Source organism: Embiotoca jacksoni, unplaced genomic scaffold (assembly GCF_022577435.1).
Source record: "Embiotoca jacksoni isolate LCO1_2020_lvr unplaced genomic scaffold, fEmbJac1.0.p SCAF_1, whole genome shotgun sequence".
Lineage (NCBI taxonomy): Eukaryota > Metazoa > Chordata > Actinopteri > Embiotocidae > Embiotoca > Embiotoca jacksoni.
The window spans coordinates 1,548,519-1,567,320 of record NW_027185229.1 but is presented as its reverse complement, the minus strand read 5'-3'; the positions used below and the strand labels follow the sequence as shown (position 1 = coordinate 1,567,320).

Below are 18,802 nucleotides of genomic sequence, written 5' to 3'. Positions count from 1 at the left end.
ATTGACCAGAGGTTTTTATTAATTCAATTAGTCCAAAGTTTATATACAACAGACTAAACTGGGATATATTGTGAGCAGTTTATTGATCAATAATCTGAATGTATTGATCCTCCCTGACTGATGAACAAAATGTATTATGTTCAAAGAATAAACCTTCAGAATGACACATAAAACCTGAATCTCTCCTTCTTCTTTTTTAAAGAACTTTATTGAACAAGATATAAATTTACAAACAATGTAGACAAATACTCATTATTTCCTACAGAATGGTAGCAATGTGGGAATAATAGGACAGCAGAATAACAAATAACAAAAGCAAAAATAAAATAAATAAATATAGATGGATTTGAATACAAAAATTCATTTTATGCAAAAATATCGGGAGAAAAAGACCCATACATAAAAATATAATATTACTGCTCTTCAAGAATTACCTCGTACAGTTGGACAGTTTTGTTACTTCTCTTAGTATACTAATATGATATAATATAAAGTATGAATCAAAACTTTTAGTTTAATCAAAACTTGCCATTGAGAATTAAGATTAACTCAAAATTATATTATTTTCGTGTTCAAAATATGTGATGACATTTTTTACATTCAATTTTAATATTTACATTTATTTTACAAATTATATAATCTTCATTCTAGACCAGAAAAGAACAGAATGTGTAAAATGGTAAAATAAATGTATTAATGAATCTCTCCTTTTTAACAAAAAACTAAAGTTTCTTTAAAACGTCATGTTGTCGTGGCAACACCTGAACCAATCAGCTGGGAGCCCGGCGGTTTCCCGTCATGCCTTGAGGAGGAGAGCGAACATCGTCCGCCGGGCTCGTCTCGAGCCGAGTGACTCAGCCGATGGATGCGACCTGTTCAACGGTTGTTTTAAGTGTCCTAACTACGTCCTAACTACGTCCTAACTACGTCCTAACTACCTCACAGCAGCGCGTGAGTCGCAGCTGGAGAATAAACGACCAAGAGCTCGCGCCACGGTGACCCCGGACATCAGGAGGAAGGTAGCCAGCTGGCTAGCGGTAACATTAGCTCACGAGCGTCCGCTCTCAACCCTCGTGGCAGTTTAACACTGAAACAGTGAAGCTTTAAAACCAGTTTAACACTGAAACAGTGAAGCTTTAAAACCAGTTTCCACATCAGACATCGGAGCTGAAGTCGTGTTGTTCAGACTGAGCTCAGTAGGGTGATGCATGTTAACGGCGCTGGAGCTAGCCAGCTAGCTAGCTAGCTAGCTGGAGGGAGTGACAGCCGTCAGTCTGATTTATTTTCCTGTTAGAAGAAACACACCTCACATTGTTCAACATTTCATCTGATTTATTTTCCTGTTAGAAGAAACACACCTCACATTGTTCAACATTTCATCTGATTTATTTTCCTGTTAGAAGAAACACACCTCACATTGTTCAACATTTCATCTGATTTATTGACCTGTTAGAAGAAACACACCTCACATTGTTCAACATTTCATCTGATTTATTTTCCTGTTAGAAGAAACACACCTCACATTGTTCAACATTTCATCTGATTTATTGACCTGTTAGAAGAAACACACCTCACATTGTTCAACATTTCATCTGATTTATTGACCTGTTAGAAGAAACACACCTCACATTGTTCAACATTTCATCTGATTTATTGACCTGTTAGAAGAAACACACCTCACATTGTTCAACATTTCATCTGATTTATTTTCCTGTTAGAAGAAACACACCTCACATTGTTCAACATTTTAGTTTCGGTGTTTTTGGATGAAGGTGTGCTGAACCTGCAGAAAGCTTTGCTCACTTGTCTGTGGCCTCTGCAGGTTGGTCTCCCGACAGGATGGCGGAGCCGGAGCTGCTGCTGGACTCCAACATCCGGCTGTGGGTGGTGCTGCCCATCGTCTTCATCACCTTCCTGGTGGGGGTGATCAGGCACTACGTCTCCATCCTGCTCCAGAGCGACAAGAAGTTGACGTTGGAGCAAGTTTCCGACAGGTACGTGATCTCTACTTTTAAACTGGATCATATAATAATACTGCTACTAATAAAAACCTTCAGTGGATGTGAATATTAATATAAATGTGACGTTCTGTGTCCCAAATCCAGCCAGGTTCTCATCCGGAGCAGAATTCTCAGAGAAAATGGAAAATACATTCCCAAACAGGTTTTTTTTAAATTTTAATTATTTATTTAAACTGTTTCATACTTATTCTTAAAAAAAACAAACACTCAACACAAAGCCGCTGGTCATTACACGTATGTGTCGTGACTGTAGCGTGTACGAGCGCTTTAACGCACGTCTGTTCGTGTTTCAGTCCTTCTTGATGAGGAAGTTCTACTTCAACAATCAGGAAGATGGATTTTTTAAGAAGACCAAAAGAAAGGTTGTTCCACCTTCTCCGATGACAGGTAAACCTTTTGAGTGAAACCCCAGGATGTGATGGTCAGTCATCGCTGGTTTAATCCACACCAACCAAAGAAGCTCATTTTGAATTAAAATGTCACTTTGCCACTTTTTATGTGGACATTCGTCAGTGTTGATGGTAAACGTGGTCAATTCAAGGCATAAATTCCTCAATAATACTCCATCAAAACAAAACTATCAGCCGCTATCTGTTTTCAACAGGATGGTGATACTCAGCAGCGTTAGCCACGTTGTTTGTGTTTATCATGGCAGCTAACGTTACAAGACATGACCGGTACTTGTAGCTTCCTGGTGAATAACATTTTTATTTCCTTATTTTTGTTGAGTGGGTGCAACAAGGGGACAAACGTGGGTTTGGGTTGAGAGGCTCGGGCACAATGCATCCCGGTGTCATGTCGGCACGACCAGCCGGAAAACCCAGAAGACGGAGCTTTCTCGGCCGAGTGATAATTTATCGCTTCAATTTAAGTCATCAAACATCAACACATCCACATAAATACTCTTCTCATGGGTAGACGCTGCCTTTCGGCCGACTCAAACCCGAAATTCATCCAGTAGTTGGAGTTTCTTCTTCTCATATCACGTTGTTAAAATGTTGTCCTTATAAAGCTAAGAGATCTCATGTTATGAAACTAATCTGTAAGAATCCACAGACATGATGTCAGGATATATGTGACGGACCGGGTTCCCCATCACGAGTGAAGCAGTAGTTCTGCACGTCCAGATATTTTCTCCTTTGGTGCTTCAGTTGTTGGTCTGTTATTTGGTGTTAACTGACGTTGTCCGTGTCATTACTGAGCCGGTGTGCGTCTCACCGCGTGTTTCCACAGATCCGAGCATGCTGACAGACATGATGAAAGGCAACGTCACCAACGTGCTTCCCATGATCCTCATCGGCGGCTGGATCAACTGGACCTTTTCAGGATTCGTAACGAGTAAGGATCTCGTACACACACACACACACACACACACACACACACACACACACACACACACACACACACACACACACACACGTTGCCACTCATCTTTTTTTTTTTTTTACATGTAAATTTGTACATTAGTACTTTTGACTGATTGTCTTGTGCTCTGCTTCCCACAGCGAAGGTGCCCTTCCCGCTCACGCTGCGCTTCAAGCCCATGCTGCAGCAGGGAATAGAGCTGCTCTCATTGGACGCTTCCTGGTAAACAAATTAAACGAGAGCCGCGGACGACATAAACCGTGTTAGTCATTGTATTAATGTCTGTTTGTGCGTTTGTAATCCAGGGTGAGCTCGGCATCGTGGTATTTCCTGAACGTGTTTGGACTTCGAAGCATGTACTCATTAATTCTCGGCCAAGATAACGGTGAGTTTAGGTCATTTTGAGTGTTGTGTTGTGAGATAGTAAAGTTTAATGACCGTTTTTTCACAATTTGAATGTTATGCGAGTCGGCTGTGTGCTCTGAGTTAAATTATGAGGTGAAAGATCGTATTGTTTTTTTACACTGATTGTGATGTGACGTGACCCCCCCACAGGTGCAGATCAGTCGAGGATCATGCAGGAGCAGATGAGTGGTGCTGCCATGGCCATGCCTGCAGATACAAACAAGGCCTTCAAAGTATGTACTGCGGGGTCAGCATAAGTAGCAACTGAAGGGGGATTTGGTGTTTTTGTTTGTTTTTAAATGTTTGTCCTTGATTTTTAGGCTGAGTGGGAAGCACTGGAATTGACTGACCACCAGTGGGCGCTGGAGAGTGTAGAGGAGGATCTGATGAGCAGGGAGCTGGACCTCGATGGCATGTTTAACAAGGAGCTGCCTAGTGGAATCTTCTGATGACGTCAGCACTTCCTGTTTAAAACAAACAAAAGAATCGTTGCAGGGATTTGTTTCTGTGTAAAATCACAGAGGTGCGACGGATCCCTTCATATGATATGCAAAGTTTACAACTTGTGGTCATTCTTCATTTCACATGAATTTATATTCTCCTTCCGGTCCATAAAATATCTGAGAGGACTTAAAGATACACTGGTTTTGCTGCTGTCTCCTGCATATTAGAAACCATTGCTTTGTTATTTCATATTTGAGACAAAAAGCTATCTGGGAGAAATTAAGTGATTTATTTTCCCACTGAAATGCATTATTATTGTTATTATTATTATTAGCTTGCAACTGTATGCCATGATATTGCCTTTAGGTAATAGAATCTGTACTACCGAGTGCTTCTTTTTTTTCTTCTGTCATTTCACAGGTAGAGTAGCTGGCACCATTTTCATATGTATATGTTTAAACAATAGGACATAAAACCATGTGAATGATTTTAATTTAATTATACTTTAACAATCTTTAATCTCTCTTGTGTTAGATCATAGATAAGATGTTCTATGTGAGCTGCCTGGAGGAGGAAGCAGGTCTAGAAAGTTTTAATTGAAATGTTGTGTTTTTGAATTGTGTAGACGGTTTATTTTGTAATGTAACTCCCTTGTGTTTTGTACAGTATAAAGTCTGATTTGATTTTAAAAACTGTTTTTTATTGGTTGCTGGGCACATCATCACATTTACAAGTAATTTGACTAATATATTTTAGTGACTTGGATGGCGAGCCTCCATACAATAAATTTTCAAAAGTGGGGTGTTTCTGCTTTTATAATTAATCAGTCATCAATATAAACACAAAGACGGCAATATGTCCTCAGTTTTAGATAATCATCCTCAACTCAGATTAAAATCTCTACGCTGGATATAAAAAAAATACTGTCAGGTTGTCAATCTGTTTCCTGCAGGGACACATATACTACATTAATTTAAAATATTTTTATCAAACAGATTTACATGCAGCTTATAATACACAATAGTCTTTTCAATTACAAAGAAGTTCCCTGAAATAAAATGTAAAAGTGTTAACTTACACTTTCACTGATGCTGGGTTTTTTTTGTTTTTTTTTAAATGTGCATTTTCACATCAATATTTTACCTGCTGGATTAAAATAAACTCTTTATGTTTATTTCATTAAAGTCTAAACATATATTGAACTAACTGATCAGCTGTTCTGCAAATAAAACCTTTTCCATGCGACGGAGAGTCCGTGCAGAGTTCAGGGTTGTGTTGAGAGTTTGTGATCTTGAACGGGCCCGGCCCGGTGGTCGGTCCGGTGCCCGGCCCGGTGGTCGGTCCGGTGGTCGGTCCGGTGGTCGGCCCGGTGCCGGCCCGGTGCCGGTGCTGAACGCTGGGGGGCCCCAGCAGCTCTCCTCCACTCTTCACCGACCGGCGAGGAAGAGCGCTTCCTATCAGCTGCGCGCGCCCGGTGCGTCTCCTCCGAGCGCGTTCACGATTACCGGCACACTGGCTGCATGATGGCCGAGGGAGGCGGACCCGAGTCGGGTAACGCGGCAGACTCCGACTCGGAGCCGGTAGCCGCACAAATGCCAACCCCTTCAACGGAAAGTCAAAAACAGACTATCGGGTCGCTTTTGAAAACAACTCTGAGAAAAGGCGACGAATGGTGAGAAGCAGAAGCAGGAACTAACCGGCTGTTCCGGCTAGCCGCGGCTAGCCGCCATTAGCGAGTGAGAAACAGGAAATGCTAACGTGCTAACGCTAGCAGGCTAATGACAGTCTGAACTCGACGGTTTCTTTCGCTCCTGATGTCAACAGATTAGCTAGTTAGCTCCTCGTTAGCTCCTCGCTAGCTACTCGCTAGCTGATCGTTAGCTGCCCGCTAGCTGCCCGCTAGCTGCCCGCTAGCTGCTCGTTAGCTGCTCGTTAGCTGCCCGTTAGCTGCTCGTTAGCTGCCCGTTAGCTGCCCGTTAGCTGCTCGTTAGCCCGACTTCAAATCGATTTATTAATAGAAGCGCGCGCGGTCGTGGACGTTAGTCGTAAACAACAACAACAACAGCAGCGACCCGAAGCGGCTCGTTTGTACAGTATCCGGATCTTATTGCCTGTTTTGGGAGAAGTTTGGCGACGTTAGCTGATGTGGCTGCTCGTCGGCTGACAGAAGAACTTAGGCCCCAGATCCAGGTGCTGGTTCCCCTTCCAGTCCGACCTGCTCCGGACGACACCAGCTGTGATCAGGAAACGGGCTGAGAGCTCGTTACCTGCGTGCAGTGACATGCCTGTTTTAAAGTGTGCGACCTGTCTTAACTTGTCCGGTGTAGTTTGACACCATCTGGTTCTGTTCTAGTTCTGTTCTAGTTCTGTTCTAGCTCTGTTCTGGTTCTGTTCTGGTGGAACCAGTGTTCAAGAGGCTTCACCTCATCAAATAAAGATCACATCTGGGAAATGTCAGACGAGCAAGCACTTCCGCTTGTTTATCGGGAGGAACAGGCCACTGTGACTGTCAGCTGAAAGCTGTGAGCTCGTGTTCATAATGTTGTCTAAAATAGTCAGGTACTCCCTTCAGATGGTGTTTCAAGATGCTTTTAAAGACGAGCGACCATCCTGCTGGTTCCCAAACCTTTTGAGTTTCCAGGAGCACTTGCGTAACTTGGCCAAATGAATCTCAGGTCAAAGGACAAAGACTGAGACTCACAAAACAATTCTTCGACCCGGCTGTGTGAATTTCCCTGTGAAAGCTGGCTGCTATGGGAAAACAAGCCTATTAACGAAAGGGGATTCTCTTTCAAAGAGATTAAGTCACACTAGCTTGGTGTTGCTATATCTGAAAATGCCAAGGCAGTGTGGTTGTTGTGTAATCTTCTTTGATGGCACAGGACTGCGTGCAGTGACTCCCTCATTCACATGCTGTTTATCATCTCATGACCCCCATTTTTCTGTCCAGGTGACACTGTGAGATATGATATGTTAAAAACTTTAAAGAGAAATGTTCGAGTGTCTTTTAAAAGTGTGATATATGTTTTTCCATTGTGTGTTTTAAGGTATCTAATAGACAGCCGGTGGTTCAAACAGTGGAAGAAGTATGTGGGGTTTGACAGCTGGGATATGTACAATGTCGGGGAACGCAGCCTCTACCCAGGACCGATCGATAACTCCGGGCTGTTCTCAGGTAAAAAACGCCGTCCTTTGTCGGGATACTTTTGCTTTCGCTTTAGAACGGCACACCTTAACCTTGTTTGTTTTTCCCCTAAAGACCAGGAGACTCAGGCCCTGAAAGAGCACCTTATAGATGAGCTGGACTACGTCCTCGTACCCACCGAGGCCTGGAACAAGCTCGTCAGCTGGTACGGCTGCCTCGAGGGCCAAAGACCCATCGTCAGGAAGGTGACGCTGCGAAAAGGATATTTTTTTAAATTTCATCTAATAATGATCATAATTTGTGTGGAGGTCTCTGAAATGTCCTCGTTCCTTCTCCAGGTGGTCGAACATGGCATGTTTGTCAAGCACTGTAAGGTGGAGGTCTATCTGCTGGAGCTGAACCTGTGTGAGAACGACAACATGGACAATGTGGTCACGCGCCATTTCAGTAAAGCCGATACTATAGGTGAGGATCCAGCTGAGCACGCTACGGTTTCCTCGTGTGTGCTGGAGCTGACGCTGAAAACAACCTGATAAATGTCTGGCTTGTTTTCAGATACTATAGAGAAGGAGATGAGGACGTTGTTCGACATCCCGTCAGAGAAGGAGACCAGGCTCTGGAACAAATACATGAGCAACACCTACGAGCAGCTGAACAAGCCAGACAGCACTGTGCAGGATGCCGGTCTCTTCCAGGGACAGGTAGGGTCGAGCTGTGTTGAAAAATATAACCCTTAAGATCACTGATGGACCAAAGAACGCCTGGTTACCGTACAGGTTCTCCCTCTGTATACATAATTTACTGCCATTACATCGGAGAGCATAATGCTATCCAGTACATTAGCCCTGCAATTAGATGTATAATGTTCAGGTTATAATCGCTATAAGTTTCTTATTTATCACAGGAAATAAAGGGAGTTTGTACTTGCTTGCATTAGAAAGGTGTTCTTGTTGCGTCTGCAATCAAGTTCATTTACCACAGCAGCTGTTGAAGTCCGAATCTATCATGGCAGCTGGAAGTTAGATGATAATACAGTTGGTTACAATAGAAAAAAAACTAAAACGTATGAAAGTGAAGTTTGCGGACCAACCGGAAGCTGCTCAGGTTTAGCAGACGGTGTCACATGTACCGGACTAAAGTCCAACCTGAGACATGACAGCTCACAGCGTGCCAGCTTGGATTTAAGTCCACTTGTTTCCCCACAGGTGCTTGTGATTGAGCGCAAGAATGAGGATGGCACGTGGCCGAGACAAGCCTCCCATCCCAAGTAAGCAAGCTGCTTGTTGTTGTTACTCAGCTGTGAAGGAGAGGACTTATAGATAGATAGATAGATAGATAGATAGATAGATAGATATTTATAGATATAGATATCTATATAGAAATATATCTATATCTATCTATCTGTCTATCTATCTCTATCTATCTATATAGAAATATATATATATCTACAGATATATATATATATATATATATATAGATAGATAGATAGATAGATATCTATATAGAAAAAAATATATATACATATATATATATAGATCTATCTATCTATCTATCTATCTATCTATATATATATATATATCAACGTTAAAGAATATTAAAAAGTTTGTAGGAATGTGCTTCTCTGAAACCTGCTTTATGTTTTGCTCACCAGATCCAGTACAACCCCATCCAGGAATTTCACTACCTCCCCGAAACTCTCCTCAAACTCATCAGCCAGCGCCTCCTCCACAGTAACCAACGGCGACAGCAGCTGTAGCCCGGGATACGCACTCAACAACAGCACTTCGTCTAGCAACAGGTGAGGCATCTTTTCTGATTTAATTAATTCATTGATAAAGCCCCTGTGTGGCTTGTAAGGGTGGGACTTTTTTTTTTTTTTTGGCTGGACAGAGTCAGTCCTATAAACACAGAAAAGTTGGTCGAATGCTGCGTGACTGACATGTGAAGTCTCTTTTGATTGGCTGAATTTGACAGCTTCCTGTATCCGTTTCAAATCAAATGCAGTCTTTCTAATTAAAAGCCTTTTTGCGTTGTGTACTTAGTGCAGCCAGGTTTTGACCTTGTCTCGTGCTTGTGTACCAGTTTCTCTCTCGGCTCCTGTAGTTTCCAGTTGTTATCTTTCCCAAGACTCATTAAATATTATGATGATTCTTAGTATCAAGTTGGGGGAAAAAATAAACCAGCTCATCCAATATTTTTCATGCAGTTGTGTTGTAAACGCGACTAACGGAGATTTTAAGCTTGTCAGATTTGATCGTTTTCCATTTCCACTTCAAATTTCCCCCAGTTCCACTTTCATTTTTAAATTTCTTCTGGCTGGTTTTATGTTTTGCTTGCTGATGTCACCCAGAGTATCGGTGCATATCAACGTCTACTTGAAAGCAGGGTCGTGTCAGATACATACCTTTGGTCATATCAGCATTATTTAAATAGAATCGCACGGTGAGGAGCGCACACGGAGAGAACACGCTGTTCTGTGCTGTGGCAGCAGGAGTCCATTACAGGACTTATTGGAAAAAGAAACATTATGTCCTTAAGGTGCTCGTGTGTGCTGTTTGAGGCCCACCGCTGCACAGAGGATGGGGTAATACGATTAGAGGAGTTATTTAACTGTGAAATGGAAATATGCAGTTTAATAAGAAAAGGATATACACTGAGGTACCAGGTCATTTGCAACTTCTAAAGACTATTGAACTCCAGACTGATTATGTTATATCAAAAGATATGTAGGATTTACTGCATAATTATTGCATTGGGTAGCAAATAAACTGCCTGTCGTTTATACGTTCAAAACATGCAGTAAAACATTCAAAAATAATGTCAAAATTGAGTTTTAGAGGGAGATTTCTGCTCATGTGTGCAGGCACAAGAAATGAACTTCTAAAGGCAATTAAAATGTGTAACTGCAGAATTGACATCTTGAGTTTAGTGCTGACTTGATTTTATTGCTACGCTTCATTCAAAAGGCTTTGATCATTTGATTTCCCCGAACAACCTCAGGAGGTGGTGTGACACTGGAAGAAGCAAAGAGGTTTTCATTCCTCTTTTAACTGCTGTCTGAGTGGAAAAGTACCATTGTCACTTTCACTGTGTGTGTGTGTGTGTGTGTGTGTGTGTGTGTCAGCTATAGACTTAAAAAAGATAACAAACTTGTCTGAATTTAAATGTTAGGCAAACATCAATGATACAATGTGATACACAGCTGCCCTGAGCTTCTGTTATCATGAACATTTGGACATACGGTACATTTGTTTACATTTTGCATGAGGGATTTGTGCCGGTACTATAAACAGGAACGAGACTCTGGTGTTGTATTAGTTGTTCATACAGGTCTGAATGATAACTGTTTGACATGTTCTCTCGAGGAGATGTTTTTTTTTTTCCTCGCTGGTTGTCCTTCCATGTGTTTAAACATCCACCTGAAGTCTTAGTCTTCATCACAACACGGTGTCTCCAGGATACCGACAGTAACGGGTCTGTTCCTCCAACAGATTCGGGGGCTACAACTCGTACAGCTCCTCCTACAACTACAAAGAGTCGCAATCACAGCCTGGCCTGTGTGGTCTCAGTAATCTGGGTAATACGTGCTTCATGAACTCTGCCCTCCAGGTAAGAAACAAATACTCCAGTATGTCCAATATGTGCCATATTTCTAGGTATTATGTTCACATAATCCACCTTTTTTTTTTTTGTCTCTATTCCTCCAGTGCCTGAGCAACGCATCTTCACTCACAGAGTACTTCCTCAATGACCAGTACGAGGCCGAGATCAACCGAGAGAACCCCCTGGGGATGAGGGGCGAGATCGCTGAGGCCTACGCAGATCTGGTGAAGCAGATGTGGCTGAGCCGCAGCAGCTACGTGGCCCCGCGCACCTTCAAAGTCAGTTCTGTCAAAATGCTTTTTCTTTTTTTCCTGAAGGTGAAAAACGATCGCATACCACAGATGAAGTTAAGAACATCTACCTTTTTGTTTCCAGACCCAGGTCGGACGCTTTGCCCCCCAGTTTTCCGGCTACCAGCAGCAGGACTCCCAGGAGCTGCTGGCCTTCCTGCTGGACGGGCTCCACGAAGATCTGAACCGCGTCAAGAAGAAGCCTTACCTGGCCCTGAGGGATGCAGAGGGCCGTCCCGATGAGGTAGAGCTCCCACGTGGGGATGGAGCGATGCTGTAATATGATGCCACGTCTTCACAGCGCTCTCAGCAGTTTTTTTTGTTCTGATCTATGACGTTTCAAAGAGAGTGACTCAGCTATGAAACTGACAGCTCTATAAAACGTGTTTTTGTATTGTGTGTAAGAGCGACATCAACGTTCAGCACCTTGGATTGATGTTTTAAATTTAACATCTAAAGAAAGATTCTTCTTCCCGTTCCAGATCGTCGCCAAGGAGGCCTGGACGAACCACCGCCTGCGCAACGACTCCATCATAGTCGATATTTTCCACGGCCTCTTCAAATCCACACTGGTGTGCCCAGAGTGCTCGAAGGTGTCTGTGACCTTCGACCCATTCTGCTACCTCACGCTGCCTCTGCCCATGAAGAAGGACCGAACCATGGAGGTGTTCCTGGTGCGGTCGGACCCACAGTCCAGACCCACACAGGTGAGTCGAAGACAAACAGGTTTTTTTTCTTTTGTACTTTCAAGAGAAATTGGATTTCTAAATGTATTTAAAAGAAGCAGTTCACACACTGAGAATATGATGCATTTTCCTTTTTTGTCCGTCAGTATCGGGTGGTGGTCCCCAAACTGGGATCAGTGGCAGACCTGTGCAGCGCCTTCTCCAAACTCTGTGGATTCCCTCCAGAAAATGTTCGAACTTTCTTCTCCTTCTTCTCTAGTTTTTTGCAACATTACAATCTTTAAAAAAATATATTTTTTGTCTTGGGTTGAAATAGCTGTTAAGTTTGAATCTCGCTTGTCTTTTCTAGATGGTGGTGGCGGATGTTTACAATCATAGGTTCCATAAAATTTACAGACGGGATGACGGCCTCAACCAGATCATGGAGAAAGACGACATCTTCGTGTGAGTCTCGTTGTTGACAGGACGATGAGACGTCCGTCGCCGTGGTTGCAGCTTTTAATGCGCGTGTCTCTTTGCAGGTACGAAGTGCAGGAGGAGGACAGCGAGAGGATGAACCTGCCGGTATACTTCAGGGAGCGCCACTCAAAGCATATTGGGAGCTCCACGAGCGCCATGCTGTTTGGCCAGCCTTTACTCATCACCGTGCCCAGACACAACCTCATAGCGGACGTTCTTTACGACAAGATCCTCGAGAGGATCGGGTAAGAAGCGGCCGCGTGACCGTGTGAGAACAGATGCTGTAAATATCGTGGGATGAGATGGAGTCGAACGTAGGGAGCAAACCTGATGATAAACTAGGACACTTTTCAGCACAGCAGCAATATTATCGATGAGAAGAGGAACAAACTGCATCAATGCTGATAAATCTGTTCCCTGTAATCAAGCAGAGGCTGCTGTGGTTTCAGTTCTGTCTCTGAGTGGAATATTAAAACATTAATTCAAATAATTAATTAACTTTATTATCTCTTAGTTTTAGTACATAATGTACAGTGTTGTAAAGATAAATACAAAGTTTTAAAGCAATCCTCAAAAGTCCTGATTGGATCATCTTTATGTTAAACTGATGACATTAAAATAGTTGAAAACTTTAATTTAGATTTTCATTCAGATTCTTTTCATATTTGCTTCCTGCTGCTGCGTGTTGACTCTCCTCCGCTGCTCCACGTTGCAGACGCTACGTCAAACACTCCCAGAGCCCCAGCAGTGAGAGCCGGGCGTCGGCCTCGGCCACCGTGACCAGCTACAGCCAGGCTGCTGGATGTTCCACAGTGTCCGGTCTGAACCGCGGCGTGAGCGGCGGCCTGGCGGGCTGCGGCAGCACCTTGTCAGACGAGGCGTCCTGCAGCACCAGCGCCAGCGCCAGTGCCAGTGCCAGTGCCAGTGCCAGCGCCAGCGCCAGTGCCAGCGCCAGCGCCAGTGCCAGTGCCAGCTCCAGCAACGGCAGCAACCACTCAGGGACGTGCAACGAGACCAACGGGCTCTACGACGGTCAGCGGCTTCTCACCCCGCTCGGGAAAGATCCAATCACAGGGAGCATCAACTAACAGTGTTATTTCTGTGTGTGTGTGTTCAGGTGAAGAGGAGGCCATGGACCACCAAGTGAGTCCGGAGCCGGAGACCGGACAGTCCGAAGAGGAGGAGGAGACCTCAGACCTGGAAAATGGGTCCAAAGGAGACGTGGCGAAGCTCTTCACGTTCAGCATCGTCAACTCGTACGGGACGGCCAACATCAGCCCGCTGCCGTGTGACGGCGACGTCCTCAAACTTAATCGTCAGTGTTCATATTTTCAACCTGTTGTTGCTTTGATGGTTTTTACTTCTTTGTGTGAACGCAGCTCCTCTTCTCTCTGCAGCACATTCCACGGTGGCGATCGACTGGGACAACAAGGCCAAGAAGCTGTGCTATGACGAGCATGAAGCAGAGGTCAGTGGGTTAAATACTCAGCAGAGTCACGTGACACGATGTGAGAAACAGATTATGATTCGGTAAATATCTCGCGCAGGCCTACGAGAAGCACGAGAGCATGCTGCAGCCCCAGAAGAAGAAAGCCACCGTGGCTCTGAGGGAATGCATCGACCTCTTCACCACCATGGAGACGCTGGGAGAGCACGACCCGTGGTGAGGCGTCTCCGCCCTGACTCACTCTCAGACCTCCACCTCTCCACTGTCCTGGTCCTCTAAAGCTCATCTTTTCTTCGCAGGTATTGTCCAACATGTAAGAAACACCAACAGGCCACGAAAAAGTTTGACTTGTGGTCGCTGCCTCGCATCCTGGTGGTCCACCTGAAGCGCTTCTCCTACAACCGCTGCTGGAGGGACAAGCTGGACACCGTGGTGGACTTCCCCATCAGGTACGTTGGATAAGGACGTCTCAGGGTTCAGATGGAGATGGAGTCCGTCCCAGACTGACTCGGAGCGTGCTATTAGTAATTAGTCATAATTACATTTAGGATGTATTAATTGAGTCACACTTCCTGTATTATTTCAAATTAAAAGCCCCAATTAGCATTTTATTAGATAGAAACTTCCTCATTTCTTAACGAGGCTTTTGTTGTGAAGTATTTTCAGGAACGTGTTGTGACTAAAAATCAAACAATCACACTTCAGATGAATAATCCAGAACAACCAGCAGGATTATTTAGTTTGTTAACCCCCCCCCCCCCCAGCGTGCACACGCATCACATGCACGCTACAGTGCTTGTATAACAGCACATAACTGCAACATCCTCATTTGGACTCCCTTTTTTTTTAACCACATTTCTCTCTTCCTCTTATTTCCAGTCTGTCTCCACTTTCACCAGCGAACAAAGACTTGATAAATTGATAATTATTCTGTCATTCAAGTGTCCTATTTCTATATTGTTCCCTGTGGAGGCAGAACTGAGAATTTAAAGAAGACTTGTGTTACATTGAATATCAAAGAAAATCTTTCAAAATAAAATTGACTTCATCTCATTATTCAAAGTAGTTTTCTTGACATTTGTGTCAGAGGACCGCTGAACTCTGAACTCTGACCACTAGAGGGAGCTGTAGACACTGAAGCAGAGATCTGAATGAGGAAGTGCTGGTTGTATTTTCCAGAACTGGACTCTTGTTTCAGAGAAGTGTCTATCACACCTTGAGGAACAATTAGACTCATGTTCATATGTTTCACCTCCCTGTGAGTCATTGACCTCCTTCCTCCTGTTGGAACACGTTTTCCTCTGAGTTACGTCGGGATTACGGTCTCAAACTGGGAAGCTGAAATCCTGCTGAGTCATGCTTACCGAGGACGCACTGTTTTTCTTTGGCAGGGATCTGAACATGTCGGAGTTTGTGTGCGACCCGAAGGCCGGGCCTTACATCTACGACCTGATCGCTGTGTCCAACCACTACGGCGGGATGGGGGGGGGTCATTGTGAGTCAGCACATTCTCTTATTTACATCCACATACCATAAAGAGCCGGTTGTACTTTATTTATTTTTTTACATGAAACCATCTTATTTTTAGCTCTCCGGTCTGTTTGGTCCTCATCCATCCACACCGTCTGTCAACAGATGGAGAGCTGAGACGTCCACTGTGTCGCCATGGTTACTGCAGTCTGTTAAAGTGTAACGGCACAGAGCCTCATTGTTCTCCGTGGACTCTGTCCAGTTCCATTTTACTCTCTTTATGGAGAACTGCGATACGATTTTATTTCCTCCTGGGTGGAGACAAGAACGGCATCACTGTTTACGGCTCCTTCTTCTACTGCTCCTTCTCCTTCCTCCTCCTCCTCCTCCTCCTTGTTATGAACGTTGTTTTCAGTGTCGTCAGAAGTTCTCAGCGATGATTTTAAAGTTTGTCTGTTTACTGAAGGTGTCAGTCTGAACATTAAACTCTGATTTCGTCACCTGGAGCTAAAAAGATGCATTTTTCTTTGGTCGCGATGTGGAAAATTATTTCAATAGCGCATTTTATGATTTAACGTTTTAACTACGACGTGTTTTTTTTATCGGGCATTAAACTTCTAAACGGGACTGATTTGAAAATGTCTCCTGGATCTCCGTCGTCGAGGGCAACTTCACCTTCATATTTAAGATATCCTACGCTGGTTTTAATATTCCTTTCCGGATTCCTACGATCAGTTTAGTTTTCTCCGCTGCAGGTGTGTGTGTGTGTGTGTGTGTGTGTGTGTGTGTGTGTGTGTGTGTGTGTGTGTGTGTGTGTGTGTGTGTGTGTGTGTGTGTGTGTGTGTGTGTGTGTGTGTGTTGCCCGTCGCTGAGTCTGACAGGCACCGAGGAGGAGACGAGCGTCTCTGTTAGTTCAACACCGATAACAGTAGAAGCCTTCAACACTGCTGTGAACAACTCCACCTCCTCTTTGTGTGACAGACACGGCGTACGGGAAGAACAAAGTGGACGGGAAGTGGTATTACTTCGATGACAGCAGCGTGTCGTCGGCCTCGGAGGATCAGATCGTGGTGAGTTTCCCCCTCCGTCTGTCCCGCCGGGTGTCGGGTGTTCCTCTGCCTGTGGTGTAACCCGATTCCTCCCGTTTTGCAGACGAAAGCCGCCTACGTGCTCTTCTATCAGCGCCGGGGCGAGGAGAGCCCGTCCAAACCTCCTCCCTCGGCCTCGCTGGGCGGAGCTCCCGAGCCGGCCGACGACCACATGGACACGAACTGAGGAGCCCGAGGGACACGAGTTGAACCGCATACGGCAAATAGAGACACTCGGACGCACACACAAAGCTACTTTAGTGACAGAGGACTCCACAGACTTTATAACATTATTAACCCTTTCCTTCCCGCCATTTGATTTCTGTCTCGCACGTGGTCAGTTCGCGCCGACGACCTTGTCAGGGACTTCCTCCCCGCCGCGGGAGGCCGGCTGATGTCTGAGCGTAGTTTTAAAGAGGACCAGATGTAGATCCTCTCACTGGATGAGCAGAACGTTAGAAGTGCCCTCAAAACATGTAGATAAACAAAATGTTTCTGTTGCCCACGAGAAATATAAAAAAAAAAAAAAAAAAAAAAAAAAAAAAAAGCCAAATGCATATAAAGTTTGAACCAAAGCGTTCCCGGGTATTTATGGTCGAACCGCTAGCAGGAGGCGGGGCTTCTGAGAGCTTCTTGTTTTTAACAGTGTGACACACACACACACACACACACACACACACACACACACAGACGCACACACACACACACACACAGACGCACACGCACGCGCCACCGGTGGCTGGGGGCTTCCTGCTCCGGCCTGCTGGACCTGTCGCGGTCTGAACCACAGAGGGGACGTCCCGCTTTAGCACCGAGTCGTGCTCTCGGCCAGCCATGTTTTTGTTTTTGTTGTTTTGTTTGTTTGACGCACAGCTTCGGGCTCTGCTGACGCTCGAGGCCCTAAACTCACGAGAGGAGTCCGGCCCTGCTAACAGTTTCTATTTCCTTTCCTTCTTTTTTTTTTTGTTTCTTTTGTAATCACAATGAAAAAGCGGCCTTTCGATTCCTGCAGCCTGACTAGAAGGAGGCACTTTGACTTCACATGATCTACCTGCTTCTGGTGAATCGGGACGTGACAGAAGTATTCGTGGTCGTTAAGGGGTCACGGCGCGTCGCACACCTACGGATCATTTTAACATGTCTTTTTAAGCATCATTTGACCGCTGTCTGATCTGATTGGACTCCCCCACCCCCCCCACACCTCCACCTCGCTCACCTGCAACAGCTTGTCCTTATTAGTAGTGTACATTAATGCAGCTCTGTATTGAAATGGCTATGTTATTTGATATCTTAAAAGCACACTGAGTGAAGCTAAATAAACCGGTATAAAAGTGGTGCTTTTTATTCATGAAACTTGGACTTGGTCCGACTTGGTGTCGACATCATCACCGGATGGGGGCGTGGCGGGGGGCGGGGATCTCAGCTTCACAGTTAATAATAAAACACAATGAGACTCGGAAACCATCCCAGGAAGCACATTTATTTATGCTCAATATCAAAAAGGTCTTCTAGTAACACCCGCTTCATGTATCTACTCGCATCAGTCGTGTGCTGTGGCTTTGAATCCTGCAGCCTGTTGCATCGTGGCATGTTAAAGCTCGGGGCCTCCAGGTGCCTCGTCCTGCCGTCACTATCAGAACTGAATATAATCCCGACGACTAGAAAAGCTTTACATCATATCTGTAACGCTTCGTATTTAGTTGTAAACAGCTGCCAAATGCCAGAAATCTTTTCTTCTCCCCCAGAAAAAATAAAATAAAATCACGAGAGCAATTCAACAGTAACCGAAGAGCTGTAAATACTCACAACTATTTTAAATAGGTGTATAAATTCTTGTGGTCATATTTATCTTATTGCCAATATCTACAGTTTTTTTTTTGTTTGTTTGTTTTTAACGGAGAAATATTTGAGTTCAAAGTACAATAAAGACTGGAAGCCTCAACAAGTTTTTTTTAGTTTTCTTGCTGCGCCATGATCACAGTGAGGACGTGACCCAGTGCAAACTCTTGCGCAACTCCTTGTCATTCCCGGATTATGAAATGAGCAGGTGATGCTGAATTACCTGAATTGCACCGACTCACTCGGTTAATGTTTCATCCTCTTTTAGAAGAATAAATTCAAACAGGACAGACAGGAAGTTGAATATTAACCTCATCGTGGAGCTAAATTACAAAGAAGTTGTGTTTGAGGTCAATAATCGAGACCAATTTATTGAAAATAAACGTTTAATACGTCACACTGCAGCTGTGCTTCACGTGCACCCGAGGCAGCTAATCACTTTCTGCCGGTCACGCGCCATCAGGAACCCTCCTCATCAGTTTCAGAGGGTTCCTTCATACAGTGAGAGCAGAAACGCCGCCGCCGCGTGCAGGTGAGCGC

General features: G+C 44.4%; 2 protein-coding genes across 4 annotated transcripts; both read left to right on the top strand.

The window, feature by feature from the left end:
- Positions 1-787: 787 nt before the first annotated feature.
- emc3 (ER membrane protein complex subunit 3) lies at positions 788-5,034 on the top strand. 2 transcript variants are annotated; one of them, XM_069154059.1, is made up of 9 exons: positions 788-1,019; positions 1,823-1,994; positions 2,106-2,163; positions 2,315-2,408; positions 3,255-3,359; positions 3,527-3,608; positions 3,692-3,771; positions 3,942-4,024; positions 4,112-5,034. In XM_069154059.1, exons 2-9 carry the CDS (start codon positions 1,840-1,842, stop codon positions 4,238-4,240), a joined length of 786 nt encoding a protein of 261 aa, XP_069010160.1. In that variant the 5' UTR covers positions 788-1,019; positions 1,823-1,839; the 3' UTR covers positions 4,241-5,034. The 2 variants fall into 2 exon arrangements, with proteins under 2 accessions (XP_069010160.1, XP_069010167.1); XM_069154066.1 differs by having other exon boundaries at positions 788-1,037.
- A 699-nt stretch (positions 5,035-5,733) lies between these two features.
- On the top strand, positions 5,734-18,771 carry usp4 (ubiquitin specific peptidase 4 (proto-oncogene)). Of its 2 annotated transcripts, XM_069154036.1 has the most exons (22): positions 5,734-5,907; positions 7,283-7,410; positions 7,495-7,625; positions 7,719-7,845; positions 7,936-8,081; positions 8,586-8,647; positions 9,032-9,178; positions 10,872-10,989; positions 11,088-11,261; positions 11,359-11,517; positions 11,756-11,980; positions 12,106-12,189; positions 12,309-12,403; positions 12,481-12,663; positions 13,134-13,450; positions 13,536-13,733; positions 13,816-13,886; positions 13,966-14,081; positions 14,165-14,314; positions 15,257-15,360; positions 16,317-16,405; positions 16,488-18,771. In XM_069154036.1, exons 1-22 carry the CDS (start codon positions 5,756-5,758, stop codon positions 16,608-16,610), a joined length of 3,099 nt encoding a protein of 1,032 aa, XP_069010137.1. In that variant the 5' UTR covers positions 5,734-5,755; the 3' UTR covers positions 16,611-18,771. The 2 variants fall into 2 exon arrangements, with proteins under 2 accessions (XP_069010137.1, XP_069010146.1); XM_069154045.1 differs by lacking the exons at positions 16,317-16,405; positions 16,488-18,771 and adding an exon at positions 15,454-16,310.
- The last annotated feature ends 31 nt before the right edge of the window (positions 18,772-18,802 follow it).

Bases quoted from the DNA above. Each gene is read 5' to 3' on its own strand.
- emc3 (XM_069154059.1), top strand. From the start codon at position 1,840: ATGGCGGAGCCGGAGCTGCTGCTGGACTCCAACATCCGGCTGTGGGTG. The intron at 3,772-3,941 runs GTGAGTTTAGGT...ACCCCCCCACAG, and splicing joins AATTCTCGGCCAAGATAACG to GTGCAGATCAGTCGAGGATC. The intron at 4,025-4,111 runs GTATGTACTGCG...CTTGATTTTTAG, and splicing joins ATACAAACAAGGCCTTCAAA to GCTGAGTGGGAAGCACTGGA.
- usp4 (XM_069154036.1), top strand. From the start codon at position 5,756: ATGATGGCCGAGGGAGGCGGACCCGAGTCGGGTAACGCGGCAGACTCC. The intron at 11,262-11,358 runs GTCAGTTCTGTC...TTTTGTTTCCAG, and splicing joins TGGCCCCGCGCACCTTCAAA to ACCCAGGTCGGACGCTTTGC. The intron at 14,082-14,164 runs GTGAGGCGTCTC...TTTTCTTCGCAG, and splicing joins CTGGGAGAGCACGACCCGTG to GTATTGTCCAACATGTAAGA.